The 21,079-nt window shown below is 43.9% G+C and overlaps 1 protein-coding gene across 4 annotated transcripts in view; it reads left to right on the forward strand.

Moving 5' to 3' along the window:
• The window catches only part of PLCL2 (phospholipase C like 2), a 122,454-nt gene extending 102,955 nt beyond the window's left edge, over nt 1-19,499 (forward strand). Inside the window, exons 6-8 of one of the 4 annotated variants that reach the window (XM_070728968.1) lie at nt 7,642-7,751; nt 17,741-17,816; nt 18,433-19,499. In XM_070728968.1, the coding sequence (XP_070585069.1) occupies nt 7,642-7,751; nt 17,741-17,791 (161 nt within the window). In that variant the 3' untranslated portion in view covers nt 17,792-17,816; nt 18,433-19,499. Of the gene's footprint in view, nt 1-7,641; nt 7,752-8,864; nt 8,938-17,740; nt 17,817-18,432 lie in introns of those variants that run through there. The other 3 variants (XM_070728970.1, XM_070728967.1, XM_070728971.1) reach the window with 3 other exon arrangements.
• Nucleotides 19,500-21,079: the final 1,580 nt, after the last annotated feature.

Here is a 21,079-nt window from a genome sequence, read left to right on the forward strand (position 1 = left end):
GCCCTTCAGATGACATTATTTAGTTGACGGGACCCATAGAAGGCCAACTCTATGGGACCTAATCGGCCGCTGGGATTCGTGTAGCAGAAGGCAGTCCCGAAAGTTAAATATTTTTCCATTGTTTCTTTTAAGGGTTTGTTATCTCCACTTCATATCTCCTGCTCTGTGCTGTGCACTGTTTGGTGCAAAAAACCCTTACTCCCTGTGGCAAAAAAAGCATGTTCCTCAGGGTCATATGCCCCCCGGCATCGCTCCATGCCCCCCCAGGGGAGCCCACTTCACTATTTGAGAAACACTGCGATAGATAGATAGATAGATAGATAGATAGATAGATAGATAGATAGATAGATAGATAGATAGATAGATAGATAGATAGATATGAACTATGTCTTGGAAATCATTTATCAGAGCAGTTCACAATAATAAAATGATACAATACAGAATAAATACTACAGTAAAAGAAACACAACTATGGTAAATATGTAACTATCTAGATAAAATGGAAGAAATATAGAACATGGCATAGCAAATGGGATGGCACAAATAAAAAAGTAAATAAATGAAGCTTGATACTCTTCCAGCAACTATTATTAAAATTAAACTTGTTTTTCAATTGTACCAGATTTTCTTGAATATAAATTTAGTTGATAAAATATAAATTAGGCATTGCTTTGTTACTTTCACTTTCTCTTGTGCAAGTAGTCTTTGACATACAAGAGTTCATTTAGTGACTGTTCAAAGTAGCAACATCACTGAAAAAAGTAACTTACAACCATTTTTCACACTAAACAACCATTGCAAACAACCATTTGAATCAAAATTCAAATGTTGGCAACTGTCTCATATTTATGACTGTCATAGTGTTCCAGGATCATGTGATAACCTTTTGTGATCTTCTGATAAGAAAAGTCAATGCATAAATTAGATTCACTTAACAATCTTGTTGTTAACTTAACAACTGCAGTTGATTCTCTTAACCACTATGGCAAGAAAGATTGTGGGGCAAAACTCACTTAATAAATGTCTTGTTTAGCAACATAAATTTTGGGCTCAGTTGTGGTCGCATGTTGAGAACTACCTATAGTTTTTTCTTCACATGTTACATTTTAGCATGTATAATTTGCACATAGATAATTTTATTGGTTCTTTAATAATTCTGCAATATAAAATTTAATTTAACCCAAACATTTAACTCTGCAGCTATATTTAATCTAACATAAACACAGATTATAACTCTGCATTGTTAAATAATAATTTCTGTATTTTTGCTAGCAGTTGACATGTCAGTGAAAAAGAGCAAATGTATGCTATTTTCATTTTCCATATTTGAAGGAAGAATTAAACATATCAATCACTGCATTTTGCTATCTCTCAAAACATCAATTCAGTAGCTACAGCTATATGACAATACTAAAGGCCTGGTCAACGGTTTGCTGGACAAATGCTGCCCAACCTTTCTGTGCATATAGTAAAGATTTCCCCCAAAAATATCTAACCTGCATGCATGTGCCCAGTTGCCTACTTCTGAGTGTACATGAAATTGCTTAACAATGAATAGTTGTTCTATTCATATTTTGTTGTGTATTACAATCCCAAAACTCACCCCTTTTGCCGGCATTCAGATCCTTGTTCGGGGGTGGGTGGAGGGGGGGGAGACAGTGCAGGAGAGAGAGGGGGGAGAGAGGCTGACTGCCTCTCCTTTAAAATGACACCCAAAGCTGCCTGGCTCCTGTGCTTCACCTTGGCTGCCTCCTCCTCCTCTTCCTCCAGGGTAGCAGGTAAGTCTGCCCCAGGCTCAGGTGGGATGGGGGGGGAGGTTGAGAGCTGAGCCAGCCCCTCCCCTCTCCTCCCACCCCGCCACCAAATTTGTCCTCAGAACCGCCGCCGCCGACTTTTTCTCCAGGCTGGGACAGCGCCTCTCCTCAAGAGCCTCAAGATAGAGCTGCTTGGCTCTGCCACCCCCTGGTTGCGCCCAGCGGCTTAGCCTGAGGACGAGCGAGTGGCTGAGGGATAGGTGAACGCGGGTTTCTTTCTTTCTTCCTCCCCCATCGTCGTTTCAACCTTCTCCTCAGAAGCTGCCTCCTGTCCCTGCCTCACGCACCTTTGCAGCCTCGTGTTTCCCTTGAGGGGTGTGTGTGTGGATGGGGGAGGCTTCCCCGTCTTTCCCAGAGCTGTTGCCCCCCCGACCGAGTGTGTTTTCGGGGTGCGCTGGGCTGGCAATGGGCTGGCCCTCAGGAAACCCGGGTGGGGGCTATCTATCTATCCATCATCTATCTATCTATCTATCCATCATCTATCTATCTATCTATCTGTCTGTCTGTCTATCTATCCATCACCCATCAATCCATCTATCTATCCATCTATCTATCTATTTATCTATCTAGCCATCCATCTATTTGTTATCTAGCCATCATCTATCTATCTATCCATCTATTCATTATCTATCTATCTAGCCATCATCTATCTATCCATCCATCCATTCATCTATCTAGAGGCTTGCCTGAGAACAGAACGGAAACAGTTTTAAGAACTGGAAGTTGGCTGTCCTGGAAATGTAACAAAAGTTTGGGAGCATGGAACTTTCACTTGGGATAGGGGCGAAGCATCATCCAGCGCCATAATTTAAACTGTTTCCGTTCCATTCTCAGGCAAGCCTCTAGATGGATGGATGGATGGATGGCTGGATGGCTAGATAATGATAGATAGATAGATAGATAGATAGATAGATAGATAGATAGATAGATAGAGAGAGAGAGAGAGAGAGAGAGAGAGAGAGAGAGATAGATAGATAGATAGATAGATAGATAGATAGATAGATAGATAGATAGCCCCCACCCTGGTTTCTATCCATCACCTATCTATTTATCTATCCATCATCTATCTATCCATCTGTCCATCATCTATCTATTTATTTATCTATCTATCTAACACCGGGTTCGTATCTCGAAAAGTTTGTATGAAGAGACGTTCGTAAGAAGAGGTACCACTGTATAACCAATTTTTTAATTTAACATACATTTTTAAATGCTAACTTTCATATGAAATAAAAGATTGCTAAGGCCAATATAGGATGATTCTATGTTGTGATTAAGGCATGATTTTCATTCATAAACTGCTCTGTGATAGTATTGTAAAAGATGGGAGAGAGGCGTGGTCAGCGCCGCAGCGCTCACATGGTGAATGACAAATCCCGGCTGTTTGGGGGTGCTGATTCCGGACAGATCGGCCTGGAACCTCCCTGGAGGGGAGGGGGAAAAGGGGTCTGGGTCTACTGTCATTTTGGGAGCTGGCACGCCCTGTGACAGGTAGATTTGTGACCTTGACTGAAAGTGAGTGAAATGACCTCTGTCGCCATAGCCGCAGCGACTGCGTGCTGGAAAGATAGGTTTTGAAGCATCAGGAGTCATCTGGAAGGAGAAGAAGCATAAGTTCTTGTGCTGGAGGTTGAGAAGATTAAACGTTTGCTGGAAAGGGTGAGCAACTTTGCCAGAGGGGACCTTGATTCAGACTTTTAAAAATTTCTTTGTTCTGGAAGTAGGGCAGAAGTGGAAATGGCTGCGGCTGTACTATTTTTGGATTCATTATTCAGCATTAAAAGGATTATTTAAATTTCTTTTAAAACACAAGAACTTTATAAATTGTTTTATTTGTGGTAGTTGGGAGTTTAAGGTTGGACTTTTGGAATTTACATAATTTAAACTTTAAAGTTGCTATAGAGGCCAAAATTGAAGAATTGGAACTAATTATGAAACTATATATGGAAGACATCTTCTGTTGAGTAAAGTTGAGGAAATATTTGGTTGGATTTGTTATATAAATTTGTCCTTGATGCAATGGAATTGGGCAGATTGTTTTTCTTTTCAACAAGTGATAAAGAGGAACTGAAAAATAGAATCAGAACATCTGGGATTTGGACTTTATTTGGACTTGGAAAGAGACAAAAGGAAAGAAGGACATAATTTGTTTTGGACAGTTTTGGCTTTTGGACGATACAAAGGTTAATTGAACATTTGGATAAAGCTTTTTGATATACTAACTTTGCAAAAGATGGAATACATAAAAGAATTGTTCAAAGATATATTTAAAGAAATCCAAGAATGGAAAGAAGAAAATAGAAATAACAATACCGTTCTTCCCATTGAAAGTTTCAATCAAGATTGTAGTGAAATTGAAGGAGAAAAAAAAAGAACCTTCAGCAGCTGGAAAAGAACAAGCATCAGAGAAATGGAAATAGAAAAGGCTCATCAGAGGGGCATTCTCAAAAGGAACAGTTTAAAAAATACAATACTGATGGAAAAGTGGTTTTTATAAATGAATTAGAAAATGGTTTGATTGAAGAAGGGGTTCATGGTCATATAGATGATAGATGAAAGCACTACATTAAGCACTAATAAAATGAAGAATAGATATGACCTGACACTCTGGAAATGGCAGAGCAAGAAAGAAATTAGAATGGAAATGAAAAAGATTTTATAGTTTGGTAAAAAGAGAAGGAAGGAGAAAATATGGGAGTTTAAAATGATAAGAAACCAATGTCCTGAAGAATAACAAAATGGTATTTTGAGGAGGGATGACAGATTATTAAATATGTACTAATTATGAAATGATGTAGTTAGATCTATTTGGATGTTGGTTTTAAGCTATACAGTGGTACCTCTGCTTAAAAACTTTTCTAGATAAGAACCGAGTGTTCAAGATTTGTTTGTCTCTTCTTAAGAACCATTTTCTACTTAAGAACCTGAGCCTGGAAAAATTTCTCAGGAAATTTGAGAGCAGCACAAAGGCCTGGCCAGTTTCCTGCCATTCCCCCTTTAATCCTGGCCATCTCGGGCTTTTCTAGGCCGCCAGAGGAGCCTTTCGGTGGCGCTTACGGATGCTTTGGCAGCCCAGAGCAAACGGAGCATTTTCCTTTCTCTGGGTGCTTGGAGAGGGAATAAACCACTTTGCTGTGGTGACTCCCTCGCGCTGTCTCCCATACACCCGGTGTGAGGTTGCCTGTCAGAGGCAAAAGGGGGCACTTCGCACCAGCCAGATCAACTTGGCTTCAGCTAAACTGAGGAGTCACCACAGTAAAGGAAAGGCGCTGGCTGCAAAGTGAGCGAGTGAGAGGAGAGGGGAGGCCTTCAGCATGGAAAGAAAGAGGAAGCAGGTAGCAGCAGCAGCCGCCTTTTGGTCAAAGGAGCGGGAGGTTTCCCCCGTCTCGTCCACCTGGGTTTCTCTTTCTGGCACAGTTGTATGGGAGCCAGCCTCGTGCCGGGTGAATGGGAGGCACGTGCTCCTCCTCATCGCCTCAGAGTTCCACTTTTTTTTAAGCCTTAAAGTTTTGGATTTTTTTCATTCCCCTCACCTCAACTTTTTCCTTCAGCAGTGATTGTCCTCCTCCTCTTCTTCTTCCTCCTTTTCTCCCACCCAAATTCCGAGCTTTTATTTCTTTCCTAATTTGTTTGCATGCATTATTTGCTTTTACATTTATTCCTATGGGAAAAATTGCTTCTACTTAAGAACGTTTCTACTTTAAGAATCTGGTAACGGAACTAATTAAGTTCTCAAGTAGAGGTACTACTGTATTTCAATTTATGAAAATTTATTAAAGCATAGATTTATATAGAAATAGATAGATTATCTAGATCACTGGATTATTGAAATTATGAAATGAAGTGATAAATATTTGAATAATAATTGATTACTATTTTGAATAAATATGATTACAATATTATGATAAGTATTAATTGAAGATTTAAAATAATGGATTGATTAATGCTCACATTATTATAATATTAGAGTTTGGGGTTTTTAATTCTTTTTTTCTCATTTTTTTCTTTTTCTTTTTTTTCTCTTTTCTTTTTTCCCCCTTCCTCTTTTTGAATTATAACTTTTTTTTTATATTCTTAGTTGATAAAGTCTTCTATTTCTTGTAAGGGTTTTGGAGAATACATAAGAAGGAGGAGTAGGCGCTAGGACATACCTGAATTACCAAAAGATAAAGATACTAATCTAATAAGGTTTAAAGAAAATCAAGGTTGAATTCATTTATAAGAAAATCAGATATCAAGATGACAAAATTAGGGGTCAAGGTTGGGGATGCTGGATTGACACAGGAAATAATTAATTGGGAACTAATAAATCTTTTTGGGGGTGATTAATTATAATTTGACTTACTAATTCGATACTGTTTTTATTGTATTATGAAACTATTTTAAATTGTACAGTATTGAAAATGTTTGTACGGAGAATTTTTTTTTAAAAAATTACTCAATAGTATTGTAAAAGATGGAGACTTGTTTAGTTTTTCCCTATTGATGCTCCCAACTTATAAAATCCATATATACTATAAGCTCTGTACATAGTCTAGTGCTGAAATGGAAAACATATTCACTTTCATGTTGCTTTACACAAGCAAAAAATTTAAGATTTGTGTCAATAATTTTCTTTAGTAATACAGTATAAGCAACATTGATTGGCATTTCAAAATATAGCATAATAAAATCAAATTGCATTTTACTTTTTTGTCATAAAAAATGGAGAAAGTGGCAAGTTAGATGGATCTGCATTATTTCGTTATTGCTACTATATAATCAATAAGTTGAGAATTCTGTCTTCCATCAACATAGCTTACACAAATAAAATATTTTTAGCTGAAACTCCGTAACTTTTTTCAGTATGTATCAAGCAATCCATCTTTTTTGTTCTGAGAAGGGTAACTCAGGCAGAGAATTGTTTGTATTTCTTTTGCAGGTGAAGGGACTACTACATGTATATGAGTTCAGACACAAATTCAATATTTCAAGCTGCCTTTAATTTTGGGGCCTCCAAAAATAGTTTTTTATCATAATGGGCAGATAGAAAAGTAAATGTGCTGAAGTTGGCTAAGAAGTTAACAGGGGCTGATGTCTCTAGTCAAGTGATTTGGGGCCCTGTGGCTACCAATACAGAGCCACTAATTTCAATAGAAAGAAGCAATGCCTTAAATGCAATTAAAGATAAAATAATATCATTTTGCTTTAAAAGCAGTCTGGCAGAGAACCTCCTGGTGAGAACTTGTATACACCTTCTCTTCATTTAGTGACTGTAATACCTTCCAGGACTTTGATATTAAGGAAGCTCATTGCTAAACCCACAGATAACTGAGGGAGACATTATGAAGTCACTGGTTGCTGCTGGGCAAAGAGATTGCTTAAACAAATTATTTCTTCCAGAACTGCTTTCCTTTGCAACAGAATGCTGCCCTAAAAAGTGCTGACTGAAACTGATCAGAACTACCCAGTGCTTTTCTTCTCAGGCCAAGAAATTTTGCTGTAAATACTGCAATGTTCCAAAAATGATTTTGCAAATAGTCGCTGATTAAGGTAGTAGGCAACCTAGGACTAACTAAAAATGAATTCTTTTGCAGTATTTCTAGTTTCTGAACTAAGAAAACATGCTGAGATCCCTTTGTATATAACATTAAAAGCAAATTATTTTAGTACTTTTAGAATAATAACATAATTTGATTTTATTCTTGTTTTTAATGTATTTTCTAATTTTGATAAGCATTGATTGATAGGAAATTAATAAGTGTATTTCCTTTTTAGTACAAAAAAAGTCTTATAGTAAAAATATTGAAAGCTGAATAAGGAGGTTTAAATATTTCTTATTCCCCAGCAATGGAGTTCCATGAGAACTTACAAAATATAGGAGCAAAGGAAGGATTGAAAGAGAGAAAACTACAAAAAGCAGTGGAGAGTTTTACCTGGAATATTACCATTTTAAAGGTAACATTTGTTTATTGAAGTTTTTTAAATCATAAATTATTCCCTTTAATTTGTTACTAAAAGGAAAGAATAACATGTCCAATATTCTACGGAGATCCTTTGTTTTTAAAAGAACAATTGATGCAGAAATTTATAGAATATTATTATTATGTAAATAATAGGTGTAGTCTGTATAGTAGCATCAATTGAATATTTTTTGAATATTTGAGCTGACTTTTGAAAATATTTTGAGGAAGAAAAGGATTGAGATAGAGAAAATAGTGACTTGAGCATAAAACAAAGTAATGGGACAGTATCAGCTTAAGTGACATATTCCTGCAAGGAAGGATGAGCATCAATTCTCCTCAAAGTCATGCATTTCTGAAATGTAGCCATCTCCTCCCAACCCATCTTGTAGGATTCTGAAAGGGAAGAGGAAGAAGGCATTATGCATCTTTCTTGTTTTATGTTACTTATAAAGTAATAAATATGGGATGAAAAGCCATAAATAAATAAAAATACAAAGTGATTTCAATAGGGAACCCTTCACAATGAAAATTTCCATTTAGAAGCTTGGAATGATGAAGACTTAACTTTTCTGAGAAATGATAAGATACTATAAATCTATCTTATATTCAAAACAGAAGAAGTAGAAGTTGCTGCATTAACAGTAACCGGGTTAAGAGAGAAATTAAATACATTTTTCAGTCTTTAGTAAAATTCATCAATAGATTTTAATGATTTATCCACAAAAGTATTAACAGATTTTCTTGTTTAGTAGTGGAATATGCTTGCTTCATGCTTCTCTCTCTACTTTTCCTTATACGTTCCGGCTGAATATAAAATCATACTGTAAAGTGAGGTTTTTTAAAATAAAAATTGAAGTGTACAATTAAAATGCAAAATTGTTTCCATTTGTCATCTGGAGTGTCTTTGGTTCACTCAAAAGGAAAGGAGTGTGACAAAATTAGTGCAGCTGCCTCTATGTATTTATCATCTAATTCAATATATTTTTAAGGACAAAAATGTCATTTGTTTCTGAAAGCACCACTGCATTGAGTAGTGGGATCTATTTTGATAACATAATATTTCATGCTATTTATCTTTTTATCCCACCATATACCCTTCTTTCAGTTTTAAAAAAAGTACTTCCATTTTAACCTCTTTTCAACATGATTCTGCTCCTGTTGCAGAGCTTTTGAGAATGGTTAGTACACATCATTTATTTTGTTCATGTTGGTTATATTGTTTGTAATGATACACTAGGGTTTATTGAATTTTAAGAACAATAGCTTCATTTGAACATTTTTTTCTCAGTATCTAGAATCCAGCTATGCTTGGGTGGGTGGGGGGGTTTCCTGTTAATATGATGGGTATCCGATATGCAGAAATTGGAACTTTCTAAATACAGTAATCCCTCGAGTTTCGCGAGGGTTCCGTTCCAAGACCCCTCGCGAAACTCGATTTTTCGCGATATAGCGGTGCGGAAGTAAAAACACCATCTGCGCATGTGCGGCCATTTTTTCATGGCCGCACATGCGCAGATGGTGAAGTTTGCGTGTGGGCGGTGGGGAAGACCAAGGGAAGGTTCCTTCAGCCGCCCAACAGCTGATCTGCTCGGTAGCGCGGCAGCAGCGAGGAGCCGAAGATGGGGTTTCCCCTTTGCCTGGGCAACGGGGAAACCTCATCTTCGGCTCCTCGCTGCTGCCGCGCTACCGAGCAGATCAGCTGTTGGGCGGCCGAAGGAACGTTCCCTGGGTCTTCCCCGCCGCCTCGGATCCTCGCTGATGCCCGCCCGCCGTTTGCCGCTCGCCCCGTTCGGCGGCCGCACATCCCGTTCGCCCGCCGCTCGCCCCGTTCGCCCGCCGCTCCCCTCGTTCTCCCCCCATTCCCCTCGTTCGCCCGCCGCTCCCCTCGTTCGCCCCCCACTCCCCTCGTTCGCCCGCCGCTCGCCTCGTTCGCCCGCCGCTATCGAACTTGCTATCGAGCCTGCTAATGAAATCCAACCCGCAGCGGCCCTTTCCCTCTCCAGGCTGCGGGAGGGGTCCGGAGAACAATGCCTGGCGCCGCGCTCCCGGCTGGGCTTTTTTCCCCCATTTCCCCTCGGGTGGAATTTCAGACCCTCCGCCGGTTGGATTTCATTAGCAGGCTCGATAGCAAGTTCTTCCTCCCTTTAGAAAGCCCCGCAGCCTCCTCCGCCCGGCGAGGCCGCCAGCGAGGACCCGCAAAGCCGCCGCCGCCGCAGCGAGGCCAAGCCGCCCGCTCCCACGGCACGGGCTCCCAACACAGCGCCGCTCAGCCCGCCCTCGGCGATGCCTCCGCGGATCTGCAAACCCAGCCGAGCGATGCCTCTGGTCTGGGCGAAGGCAGTGGGCAGGCCCCGCCGCAGCAGTCCCCGCGGGCACCGCGCGCCAAGGGCCGGCCAGGCCGCCGGCCAACAAAGGGGCTCCCTCGCCTCCCTCGGGCAGGTTTACAAAGGCAGCGCGGCAACTTGGAGCCCGGCACGCCCCGCAGCCCTCGCCTCGCCCGCCCCCGCCTGGCCGGCGCTCCGGCTACCCCCGGCTGAGGAAGAACCGAGTAGCCCCCGCCCTCCCCCGCCTGGCTCCCTTCAGCCCCCCGGGGCCAAGCGGGCGGGGGGCGGGCGGGACTTCGCCTGTCTCCGCCGCCAGCATCGCCCCTCCGGCGGGCCGGCCTCCCCCGCCCGCCTCTGCTGCATCCGCCGCCGCCTCCCCGACTAGCAACAAAAGGGCCCCGCCCGCCCCGCCCCGAACCTTACCTTGCGAGTTTTTGGCTGCGGGGGGAGAAGTAGGATTTTCCTAACTCCCTCCCCCTGCAGCCAAAAACTCAAAGCCTGTATCCTGCCGCCCGGTTTACCCAGGACACGAGCGGCGAAGTGACTTGGAGGAATGGAAAGTCCAAACCGCCCGGTTTCAGTGGGGTTTCCCCGTTGCCCAGGGATTCCTTCGCCCGAACGGAGGTGGCTGTGGTGGGTTCAGGAATCCCTGGGCAACGGGGAAACCCCACTGAAACCGGGCGGGTTAAGCCTCCTTCGGCGACTGCGGAACTGCTTGCTGTCAACTTTGCACTGGGCAAAGAACTCTTCACCTCCCGCCAGGCACGGACGAAAGGCGTGGAAGTCTATTGTAGCAGCTGCTACAGCGGAGACATTTGGGGGGGGGGAGGCAGGAGGCAGGAGATCCGGCCCTTCACTTGCCCTCCCAGCAAAAGGCAAAGCCGCGCAGCTCCCCAGCCGCCAAAGGAGGCTTAACCCCACCCCTCTGTCCCACTCATCGCCCGTGGTCGGCATAACCTCCTCCTGCCTATCCCCGCTTTTCTGCCGGCCACGGGCGATGGGTGGGACAGAGGGGTGGGGTTAAGCCTCCTTTGGCGGCTGGGGAGCTGCGCGGCTTTGCCTTTTGCTGGGAGGGCAAGTGAAGGGCCAGATCTCCTGCCTCCTGCCTCCCCCCCAAAATGTCTCCGCTGTAGCAGCTGCTACAATAGACTTCCACGCCTTTCGTCCGTGCCTGGCGGGAGGTGAAGAGTTCTTTGCCCAGTGCAAAGTTGACAGCAAGCAGTTCCGCAGTCGCCGAAGGTGGCTTAACCCGCCCGGTTTCAGTGGGGTTTCCCCGTTGCCCAGGGATTCCTTCGCCCAAACGGAGGTGGCTGTGGTGGGTTCAGGAATCCCTGGGCAACGGGGAAACCCCACTGAAACCGGGCGGGTTAAGCCTCCTTCGGCGACTGCGGAACTGCTTGCTGTCAACTTTGCACTGGGCAAAGAACTCTTCACCTCCCGCCAGGCACGGACGAAAGGCGTGGAAGTCTATTGTAGCAGCTGCTACAGCGGAGACATTGGGGGGGGGAGGCAGGAGGCAGGAGATCTGGCCCTTCACTTGCCCTCCCAGCAAAAGGCAAAGCCGCGCAGCTCCCCAGCCGCCAAAGGAGGCTTAACCCCACCCCTCTGTCCCACCCATCGCCCGTGGCCGGCAGAAAAGCGGGGATAGGCAGGAGGAGGTTATGCCGACCACGGGCGATGGGTGGGACAGAGGGGTGGGGTTAAGCCTCCTTTGGCGGCTGGGGAGCTGCGCGGCTTTGCCTTTTGCTGGGAGGGCAAGTGAAGGGCCGGATCTCCTGCCTCCTGCCTCCCCCCCCCCCAAATGTCTCCGCTGTAGCAGCTGCTACAATAGACTTCCACGCCTTTCGTCCGTGCCTGGCGGGAGGTGAAGAGTTCTTTGCCCAGTGCAAAGTTGACAGCAAGCAGTTCCGCAGTCGCCGAAGGAGGCTTAACCTGCCCGGTTTCAGTGGGGTTTCCCCGTTGCCCAGGGATTCCTTCGCCCGAACGGAGGTGGCTGTGGTGGGTTCAGGAATCCCTGGGCAACGGGGAAACCCCACTGAAACCGGGCGGGTTAAGCCTCCTTCGGCGACTGCGGAACTGCTTGCTGTCAACTTTGCACTGGGCAAAGAACTCTTCACCTCCCGCCAGGCACGGACGAAAGGCGTGGAAGTCTATTGTAGCAGCTGCTACAGCGGAGACATTGGGGGGGGGAGGCAGGAGGCAGGAGATCTGGCCCTTCACTTGCCCTCCCAGCAAAAGGCAAAGCCGCGCAGCTCCCCAGCCGCCAAAGGAGGCTTAACCCCACCCCTCTGTCCCACCCATCGCCCGTGGCCGGCAGAAAAGCGGGGATAGGCAGGAGGAGGTTATGCCGACCACGGGCGATGAGTGGGACAGAGGGGTGGGGTTAAGCCTCCTTTGGCGGCTGGGGAGCTGCGCGGCTTTGCCTTTTGCTGAGAGGGCAAGTGAAGGGCCGGATCTCCTGCCTCCTGCCTCCCCCCCCCCAAATGTCTCCGCTGTAGCAGCTGCTACAATAGACTTCCACGCCTTTCGTCCGTGCCTGGCGGGAGGTGAAGAGTTCTTTGCCCAGTGCAAAGTTGACAGCAAGCAGTTCCGCAGTCGCCGAAGGAGGCTTAACCCCACCCCTCTGTCCCACCCATCGCCCGTGGCCAGCAGAAGAGCGGGGATAGGCAGGAGGAGGTTATGCCGACCACGGGCGATGGGTGGGACAGAGGGGTGGGGTTAAGCCTCCTTTGGCGGCTGGGGAGCTGCGCGGCTTTGCCTTTTGCTGGGAGGGCAAGTGAAGGGCCGGATCTCCTGCCTCCTGCCTCCCCCCCAAAATGTCTCCGCTGTAGCAGCTGCTACAATAGACTTCCACGCCTTTCGTCCGTGCCTGGCGGGAGGTGAAGAGTTCTTTGCCCAGTGCAAAGTTGACAGCAAGCAGTTCCGCAGTCGCCGAAGGAGGCTTAACCCGCCCGGTTTCAGTGGGGTTTCCCCGTTGCCCAGGGATTCCTTCGCCCGAACGGAGGTGGCTGTGGTGGGTTCAGGAATCCCTGGGCAACGGGGAAACCCCACTGAAACCGGGCGGGTTAAGCCTCCTTCGGCGACTGCGGAACTGCTTGCTGTCAACTTTGCACTGGGCAAAGAACTCTTCACCTCCCGCCAGGCACGGACGAAAGGCGTGGAAGTCTATTGTAGCAGCTGCTACAGCGGAGACATTGGGGGGGGGGGAGGCAGGAGGCAGGAGATCTGGCCCTTCACTTGCCCTCCCAGCAAAAGGCAAAGCCGCGCAGCTCCCCAGCCGCCAAAGGAGGCTTAACCCCACCACTCTGTCCCACCCATCGCCCGTGGCCGGCAGAAAAGCAGGGATAGGCAGGAGGAGGTTATGCCGACCACGGGCGATGAGTGGGACAGAGGGGTGGGGTTAAGCCTCCTTTGGCGGCTGGGGAGCTGCGCGGCTTTGCCTTTTGCTGGGAGGGCAAGTGAAGGGCCGGATCTCCATTCCTCCAAGTCACTTCGCCGCTCATGTCCTGGGTAAACCGGGTGGCAGGATACAGGCTTTGAGTTTTTGGCTGCAGGGGGAGGGAGTTAGGAAAATCCTACTTCTCCCCCCGCAGCCAAAAACTCGCAAGGTAAGGTTCGGGGCGGGGCGGGCGGGGCCCTTTTGTGCCAGTCGGGGAGGCGGCGGCGGCTGCAGCAGAGGCGGGCGGGGGAGGCCGGCCCGCCGGAGGGGCGATGCTGGCGGCGGAGACAGGCGAAGTCCCGCCCGCCCCCCGCCCGCTTGGCCCCGGGGGGCTGAAGGGAGCCGGGCGGGGGAGGGCGGGGGGCTACTCGGTTCTTCCTCAGCCGGGGGTAGCCGGAGCGCCGGCCAGGCGGGGGCGGGCGAGGCGAGGGCTGCGGGGCGTGCCGGGCTCCAAGTTGCCGCGCTGGAGGCGAGGGAGCCCCTTTGTTGGCCGGCGGCCTGGCCGGCCCTTGGCGCGCGGTGCCCGCGGGGACTGCTGCGGCGGGGCCTGCCCACTGCCTTCGCCCAGACCAGAGGCGTCGCTCGGCTGGGTTTGCAGATCCGCGGAGGCATCGCCGAGGGCGGGCTGAGCGGCGCTGTGTTGGGAGCCCGTGCCGTGGGAGCGGGCGGCTTGGCCTCGCTGCGGCGGCGGCGGCTTTGCGGGTCCTCGCTGGCGGCCTCGCCGGGCGGAGGAGGCTGCGGGGCTTTCTAAAGGGAGGAAGAACTTGCTATCGAGCCTGCTAATGAAATCCAACCGGCGGAGGGTCTGAAATTCCACCCGAGGGGAAATGGGGGGAAAAAGCCCAGCCGGGAGCGCGGCGCCAGGCATTGTTCTCCGGACCCCTCCCGCAGCCTGGAGAGGGAAAGGGCCGCTGCGGGTTGGATTTCATTAGCAGGCTCGATAGCAAGTTCGATAGCGGCGGGCGAACGAAGCGAGCGGCGGGCGAACGAGGGGAGCGGCGGGCGAACGAGGGGAGTGGGGGGCGAACGAGGGGAGCGGCGGGCGAATGAGGCAAGCGGCGGGCGAACGAGGGGAGTGGGGGGCGAACGAGGGGAGCAGCTGGCGAACGGGGCGAGCGGCGGGCGAACGGGACGTGCGGCCGCCGAACGGGGCGAGCGGCAAACGGCGGGCGGGCATCAGCGAGGATCCGAGGCGGCGGGGAAGACCCAGGGAACGTTCCTTCGGCCGCCTAGCAGTTGATCTGCTCGGCAGCGCAGCACCAGCGAGGAGCCGAAGATCTTCGGCTCCTCGCTGCTGCTGCGCTGCCGAGCAGATCAGCTGCTAGGCGGCCGCTCGAGAGCAAGAGGGGGAGAGAAAGAGAGAGAAGGAAAGAAAGAGATGAGAGAGGGAGGAAGAGAGTGTGAGAGAGGAAGAAGCAACATAGAGAGAGAGAAAGAAAGATGAGAAAGGAAGGAAGAGAGTGACCTGATCGGGTGGGGAAAATCGCGATATAGTGTTCGCGAAGATCGAGATGGTAACAATTGCTGAAAAATCGCGATATAGCGTTTTCGCGAAGATCGAGATCGCGAAACTCGAGGGATCACTGTAGTTCTAAGATTGCTGCATGTTTTATAAGCCCTTACTCATTATGATCAGTTTGAGAGAGACATAGCAGCATTCAATTTCTGGCTTGGAGGGATGTGCAAAATGTTCTGCACTTGAAATGTTCTAAGCTCAAACATTTGATGCTAAAGCATTTTGTTTTGACTTTGGTACAATAATGGAACATTGTTTTGAGTGTCTTAGCATTCCACGGTTAATTTCCGGTGCTGCTTTATCCTTCAGGGCATTAAGATTTAGAAAGCACTTTGGTCAATAAACAATTTTTGCTTGCTTGTTGAGCTTTGTAAACAGGCTGCCAGTTGTAGAGAAGCTAGTAACTAGCGAAGTGTATTTTTATAGTTGTGCTGTTTATAAATTTTGTTCAAAATAATACATTGCTATTAATTGAATGATGTGATTTTGCAAAAGACTGCAAAAAATTTGCTTAACTGTTGCTTTTGTTGCTTGCTATTTGAATTTAGAATATTGAAATCATTCCTTGGTCACTTTGTCTGTATATTGACTGGTGAGAGCACTCTGCAGAAATCCTATTATTGTAAAAAATGAAGGAGCAAGAAGCATTATTTCCTATAATGGAATACTAATGTTTGAATTTTGTTCCAGCACAGCCCATAGAAATAGCGTTTTAAAATATTCTGAAAATGACTTCTGTTTCTTGCAGGGAACAAACATAGTTGATGAAATTTGGTTTATTTTGTCATCCTAGTGATTAATTTAATGAACTCTTCCCTTTCCTGTTTTATGGGACAACACAAACAGAATGTGCAACACAACTGAAAGCCATTCATTTGGACATTTAACCAGCAGAACCAAACAAGTCCATAGAAGCTGTATGGAGTAGTACAGAATTTATTCTTCTTGGGTCATAATTATTGATAATTCAAATATAATTGGTTAGAAATGTTAGATAAAATTAGATAAAATTATGGTTTTGCATACCCGTGATAGAATTTTTAAAATAATTTAAAATTTTATTAATCACTAGTATTAATATTTATTAAAATTAAATTACAATACTAGAGACGGGTAGATTATAAAATGTACTTTTATGTATTGATTAATTTAGTAGTGTTCTTAAACTACAAGTAATGTAGTTTTTAATGTTGGTGTCTTTAAAAAAAATTGTTTCGCTGATAATATGTAGCATTTTCTAGAATACCTGTGGAAAGATACATTTAGATTCATATTCTTAACTGATCTACAAGATTTTCCTTATATTGATTGAGTAGGACATTTCATTCTCCTATGCATTAATGATAACTACAGTTACAAGAAATTTGATAAAGAAAAAATATTGTTTATCAGCAAACATAGACCATGCAACACTTAAGATATTTCTTTCTGACCATGGATTGTGTAACACTTAAAATATTTCTGAACTAGAAAGCAGTTTGTCACAGTCTAATCAGACTGATGCACAAATAGAAGCCATTAAACACATCTCCTCTTTCCAGTTCATCAAGAGGTCAGCCTCTGAATATCTTTTCCTATGGGTCAAAAATAGTAGGTTTTATTTTACTTGTGCTAGCTCAGTTTAACTAATATACTCGCTTTCCTCTTAGGCAAACTCCTTCACTCCAACTGGCTTTTCTGTATTGAATCAAGAATGAATATATAGCATGTACATGTACGCCAATGCATTGGGTCACTGGTTGTTGCTCTCTGCAGCTGGTTTTCCTGAGCTACTACAATGATAAAATGCTGTTTCTTTTCTTTTTTCTTTTAAATCAGATTCATTAACAATAATCAAATCCAATATTACTATCAATTGCAGCCATCTCCATTGTCTGTGACAATTTTTGGATCTCACTGAAAGTTTGCATCATGTGTACATGAAAGAATTTGAAAAGCACATTTAACATGCAGAATGACATACTGTTTCCATAGTCCAAGTTTTAGGCATGTACTCATTTCAAGATATTTCTGAACCATGGCAATGTTTGTTATATTATTGGTGAAGATAAGTTATTCTGCTATGAATGTGAGCTACCAACTGTTGACCCATATCAATCTAAAATTGGATAGCCAATTATTTCCTAGTTCCTTAGATGTTTCTAAGTTCCCCAGTATTTTGAAATGACTTGATTTACCAACAACAGAAATGAACAAGCCTCAAATGAAATAACAAAGTTTTTCTTCACTTTTTTTAATAGTTAGATTGCAAAGCTTTGCAGATTAAATTCAAAATGCGATTCACCAGGTTAATTTAAGCAAATGCAAATTTGATTTATGATGAGTAATGAAGTAAAATAAATAAAATAAATAATGCATTACTGAATTTTATGGAAATAATTCTGATAAAGTACACGATTCATTTATTCTACTATGTTTTAAATTAACTTTCTTTGTTTTTATGGGAAAAGAAAACAAAAGTTTTTTAAAATGCAATTAAAGTGAATGTTCTATTAATAAATGTCTCTTATATAAAACTGTGAAATGTAACCTCCTGTGATTCTGATTTTTCCATTTTAATTGTCCAGTTATTTGACTCAGGCAAAAGTAATTTTTTTTAAAATTCTATAAATACCTATCATTTGATCAGAATATCATTGGCTTTCATTATTCTTTGGAGTTTCTGTAACTATTATTACATTGTCCTAACTGTGTCTCTTAAGACAGGTGTACATTTTCTACCTTCTCCATTTCAGAAACTTTGCAGAACTTAATCATTTTTAGCAATTGTTAAATAAAGTAAGTCATTTCAACCTTCAAATATATTTATTTTCTTAAAGATAAGATTTTGCTCCATTAAATATATATATATGAGATGCAAGCTAAATTTTCCCAATATGTGAGATATTCCCAATATGCGAGATATGTGAGATTGTAGACAGAACAGTTGAAAATACAGTATTCAAAATCTTTCATGTGTGGTATGATTTGATGGGTGCCTATCCAGTTCTGTGTTTCTGAAAAATGACTCCAGGCACTTTGGAATTCCCAGTAGAATGCGCAGTGTTTTAATTTCATCATTGAAAAAACAAGATGTACAATGTATGATCATTATAATTGCTGGATCACAAGCAATAATAAATTTCTCATGGTTTCCATGGGTTCCTGGCTTCTACTCAAAATACAAAATGTTTGCTTTTGCCAAAAGTTGTTTGGTGCGAAAGATTCTTGTCTTTTAAAAATATGTATTTGACCACTTGGATACAGAGCAGTCCAGCCATATTATCTTTATGTGTCTTAGCTGAAACAGATCTGTTTTTCATCTTTGTGAAGGGGGAAGGGACTATTGTAGGATAAATCAAGGCTTAAGTGTGGACTTAATATTGATAAATGAAACTCCTTTTGTTCTTAACAGGGCCAAGCTGATCTTCTCAAGTATGCTAAAAATGAGGCATTGGAGAACCTAAAGCAAATCCACTATGCTGCTGTTTCATGTGGATTGAATAAACCAATATCATCTGCAAATATTGAATCTTCAAAGCCCTGACGAAGCTTAGAAGCAATACCTGAAAAGACAACAGAAAAGACAAACAGAGAATGAAAGAAAATTCTCATTCCTTTGGAGCTTATAACTCAGTAACTGTTGTAGTTGCACAAGACGTTTTTCTTTGCACTTACTATTTTTTGTGGGAAGGGAAGAATCCTGGAATTTTAAAAGCACAATTGGAGAAACTAATTAAAATTTCTGAAAACTGTGAATGAATGTATGTAGCAACCCTATATATGGAGGCAATTGAATTATTTTCGTGGAAATTATATTGCTGGCTAAAGCATCCTTTATACATGTTATATGCCATAATTCAAGAACTATATGCAGAAAATGCCATTGTTATCAAAAGAGAAACAAATCTGGTTTCTAAATTTGTTATAATGGCAAGGAAAGGAGCTTTTGTCATTGGTTAGAAAAGTGCCTTGTTCTGGGGGTGGGGTGGAGCATCTAGTTATGTTGCATATACTTTCCTTGATTTGGGGTAGTTTGGACAATTAACCCTATTGCTAATGTATGATTTGTAAAAATTGGAAAGGAAAACTATGGAAGTGTACACATTTTACTGAACTGTATAATTGAAGAAATTTTACAGAATCATGTGATTAAGAAACTTGGCAGTGTTCAGGTAAGAAAGTGCTATTGTTTGGGGTTTCTTTTTTGTTGAGCCATAAATAAAAGGGGAATGTAAATACAACATGCTTACTCTGGCATAGTGCACTAAGGGAGAGCCATTGCATATAAAAACATGCAATTAATCTGCCATTAAATGCCTGAGTGAGGCACATACCTGTTTCCACCCAAGAACATCTGTAGATGTCTAAAGCTAATATAAAAGTGACCAAATTGTAAACAAAATTTTGTAAATAGTTTTTCTTATTATTTTGTGGATGTGAAGTATTCACATTAAAATGTTTTACGATACAGTTCCCGTATTAATTGTCTAAACTGATTCCTTGCTGATCTCAGGTTTTAATTAAATTTTAATCTCTAGGTCAGTGATGTTGAACCTTTGTTCCCTCGGGTGCCAAAAGAGCATGGGCATTTAGTATTGCACATGCATGAGTGCCCACACCCATAATTCAATGCCTGGGGAGGGCAAAAACAGTTTCCCCCCCTCCCTGGATGTCCTCTAGAAGCTGGAAATGGCCTGTTTCCAAACTTCTGGTGGGCCCAGTAGGCTCATGTTTCGCCCTACCCAGGCTCCAAAGACTTCCCTTGAACTGATGGAGGATAAAAACGTCCTTGCACATCCCCCGGAGGCTCTCTGGAAGCCAGAGCCTCTGTGTAAGCTAAAAATCAGCTGGCTGGCATACGCATGCATATTGGAGCTGAGCTACGGCAACAGCTCATGTGCCAGCAGATATGGCTCCGCATGTCACCTGTGGTACCCATGCCATAGGTTTGCCATCACTGCTCTAGGTCCATTAGCATAGCTATTCAGTACTTTTAGTACAGAAGTCTACGAGTCTATGGAGAGGGGCGGCATACAAATCTAATAATAAATAAACAGACTTATTGCTGTGATTTATTTTACGATGTTCATACTCACTGTAATATGAAGATACAAACCCAAGATCTGCCTTCTGAAGTTCATGCTATAGGAAGTTGTATGTGCTTCAAAATAATAAACTGCAATTTAATTGAAGCACATTTAAATTGTAGAGATTTAAACAGTTTTTAACATTTTGTATAGCCCTATAGCACTTCTATGCCACTTTACAGTGCTTTATAGCTTTCTCTAAGTGGTTTGAAGAGTCAGCAATACTCTCAACAATCTGGGTCCACATTTTACCAAACTCTGAAGGATGGAAGGCTGAGTCAACTTTGATCCTGGTGAGATTGCAGGCAGCCGCAGGCAGCAGAAGTAACCTGCAGTATAGCATTCTAGCTGCTGCGGCTCTTAGTATAACTTTGTGACATTATCCCAACTATTTTTATACCTATTTATAAAAGACACTCCTTATTCATAATGCTACATTTTAACTATTAATCCTTTGTTCTTCATATAGTCAGTGGCAGTTTCCCTAGCTTTTCCTTAGGGTGAAAAAAGCAGTTTGGTTTAATGATTAAGCATCTAGCTAGAAAACCAGAACTGAGTTCAAGTGCCATCTTCGCCATGAAAGCTTACTAGGTGACCTTGGGCTAGTCACTCACTCTCAGCCCAACTCACCTCATTGTACAGATAATAGGAGGAATTTTTTGGGATAGTTCACCAAGTTATTTATAAAAATAATAAAGGGATACTAATGAAGGGATTATGCAAACAGTCCATTATTAGTGTGAAATACCAAGTTTGGTTATATTGCATACTGTTATCTACTTATATACATTCCTATCCATATCTCTGGACAGTTCAATCTGTCTCTTTATATAAATTGCTTTATAAAGCTAGCCCTTAAATTATGATGTCCATTGAAAGCTTTATGACACATGACTGTATTTTTTAGCAATAGCTATGTTGATACTACTTATTGCTGTCATTATTAAAATTGTACTCTTTCAGCTTACTTTC

The sequence above is a fragment of the Erythrolamprus reginae genome, chromosome Z (genome assembly GCF_031021105.1).
Source record: "Erythrolamprus reginae isolate rEryReg1 chromosome Z, rEryReg1.hap1, whole genome shotgun sequence".
NCBI classification, from domain to species: Eukaryota; Metazoa; Chordata; class Lepidosauria; order Squamata; family Dipsadidae; genus Erythrolamprus; species Erythrolamprus reginae.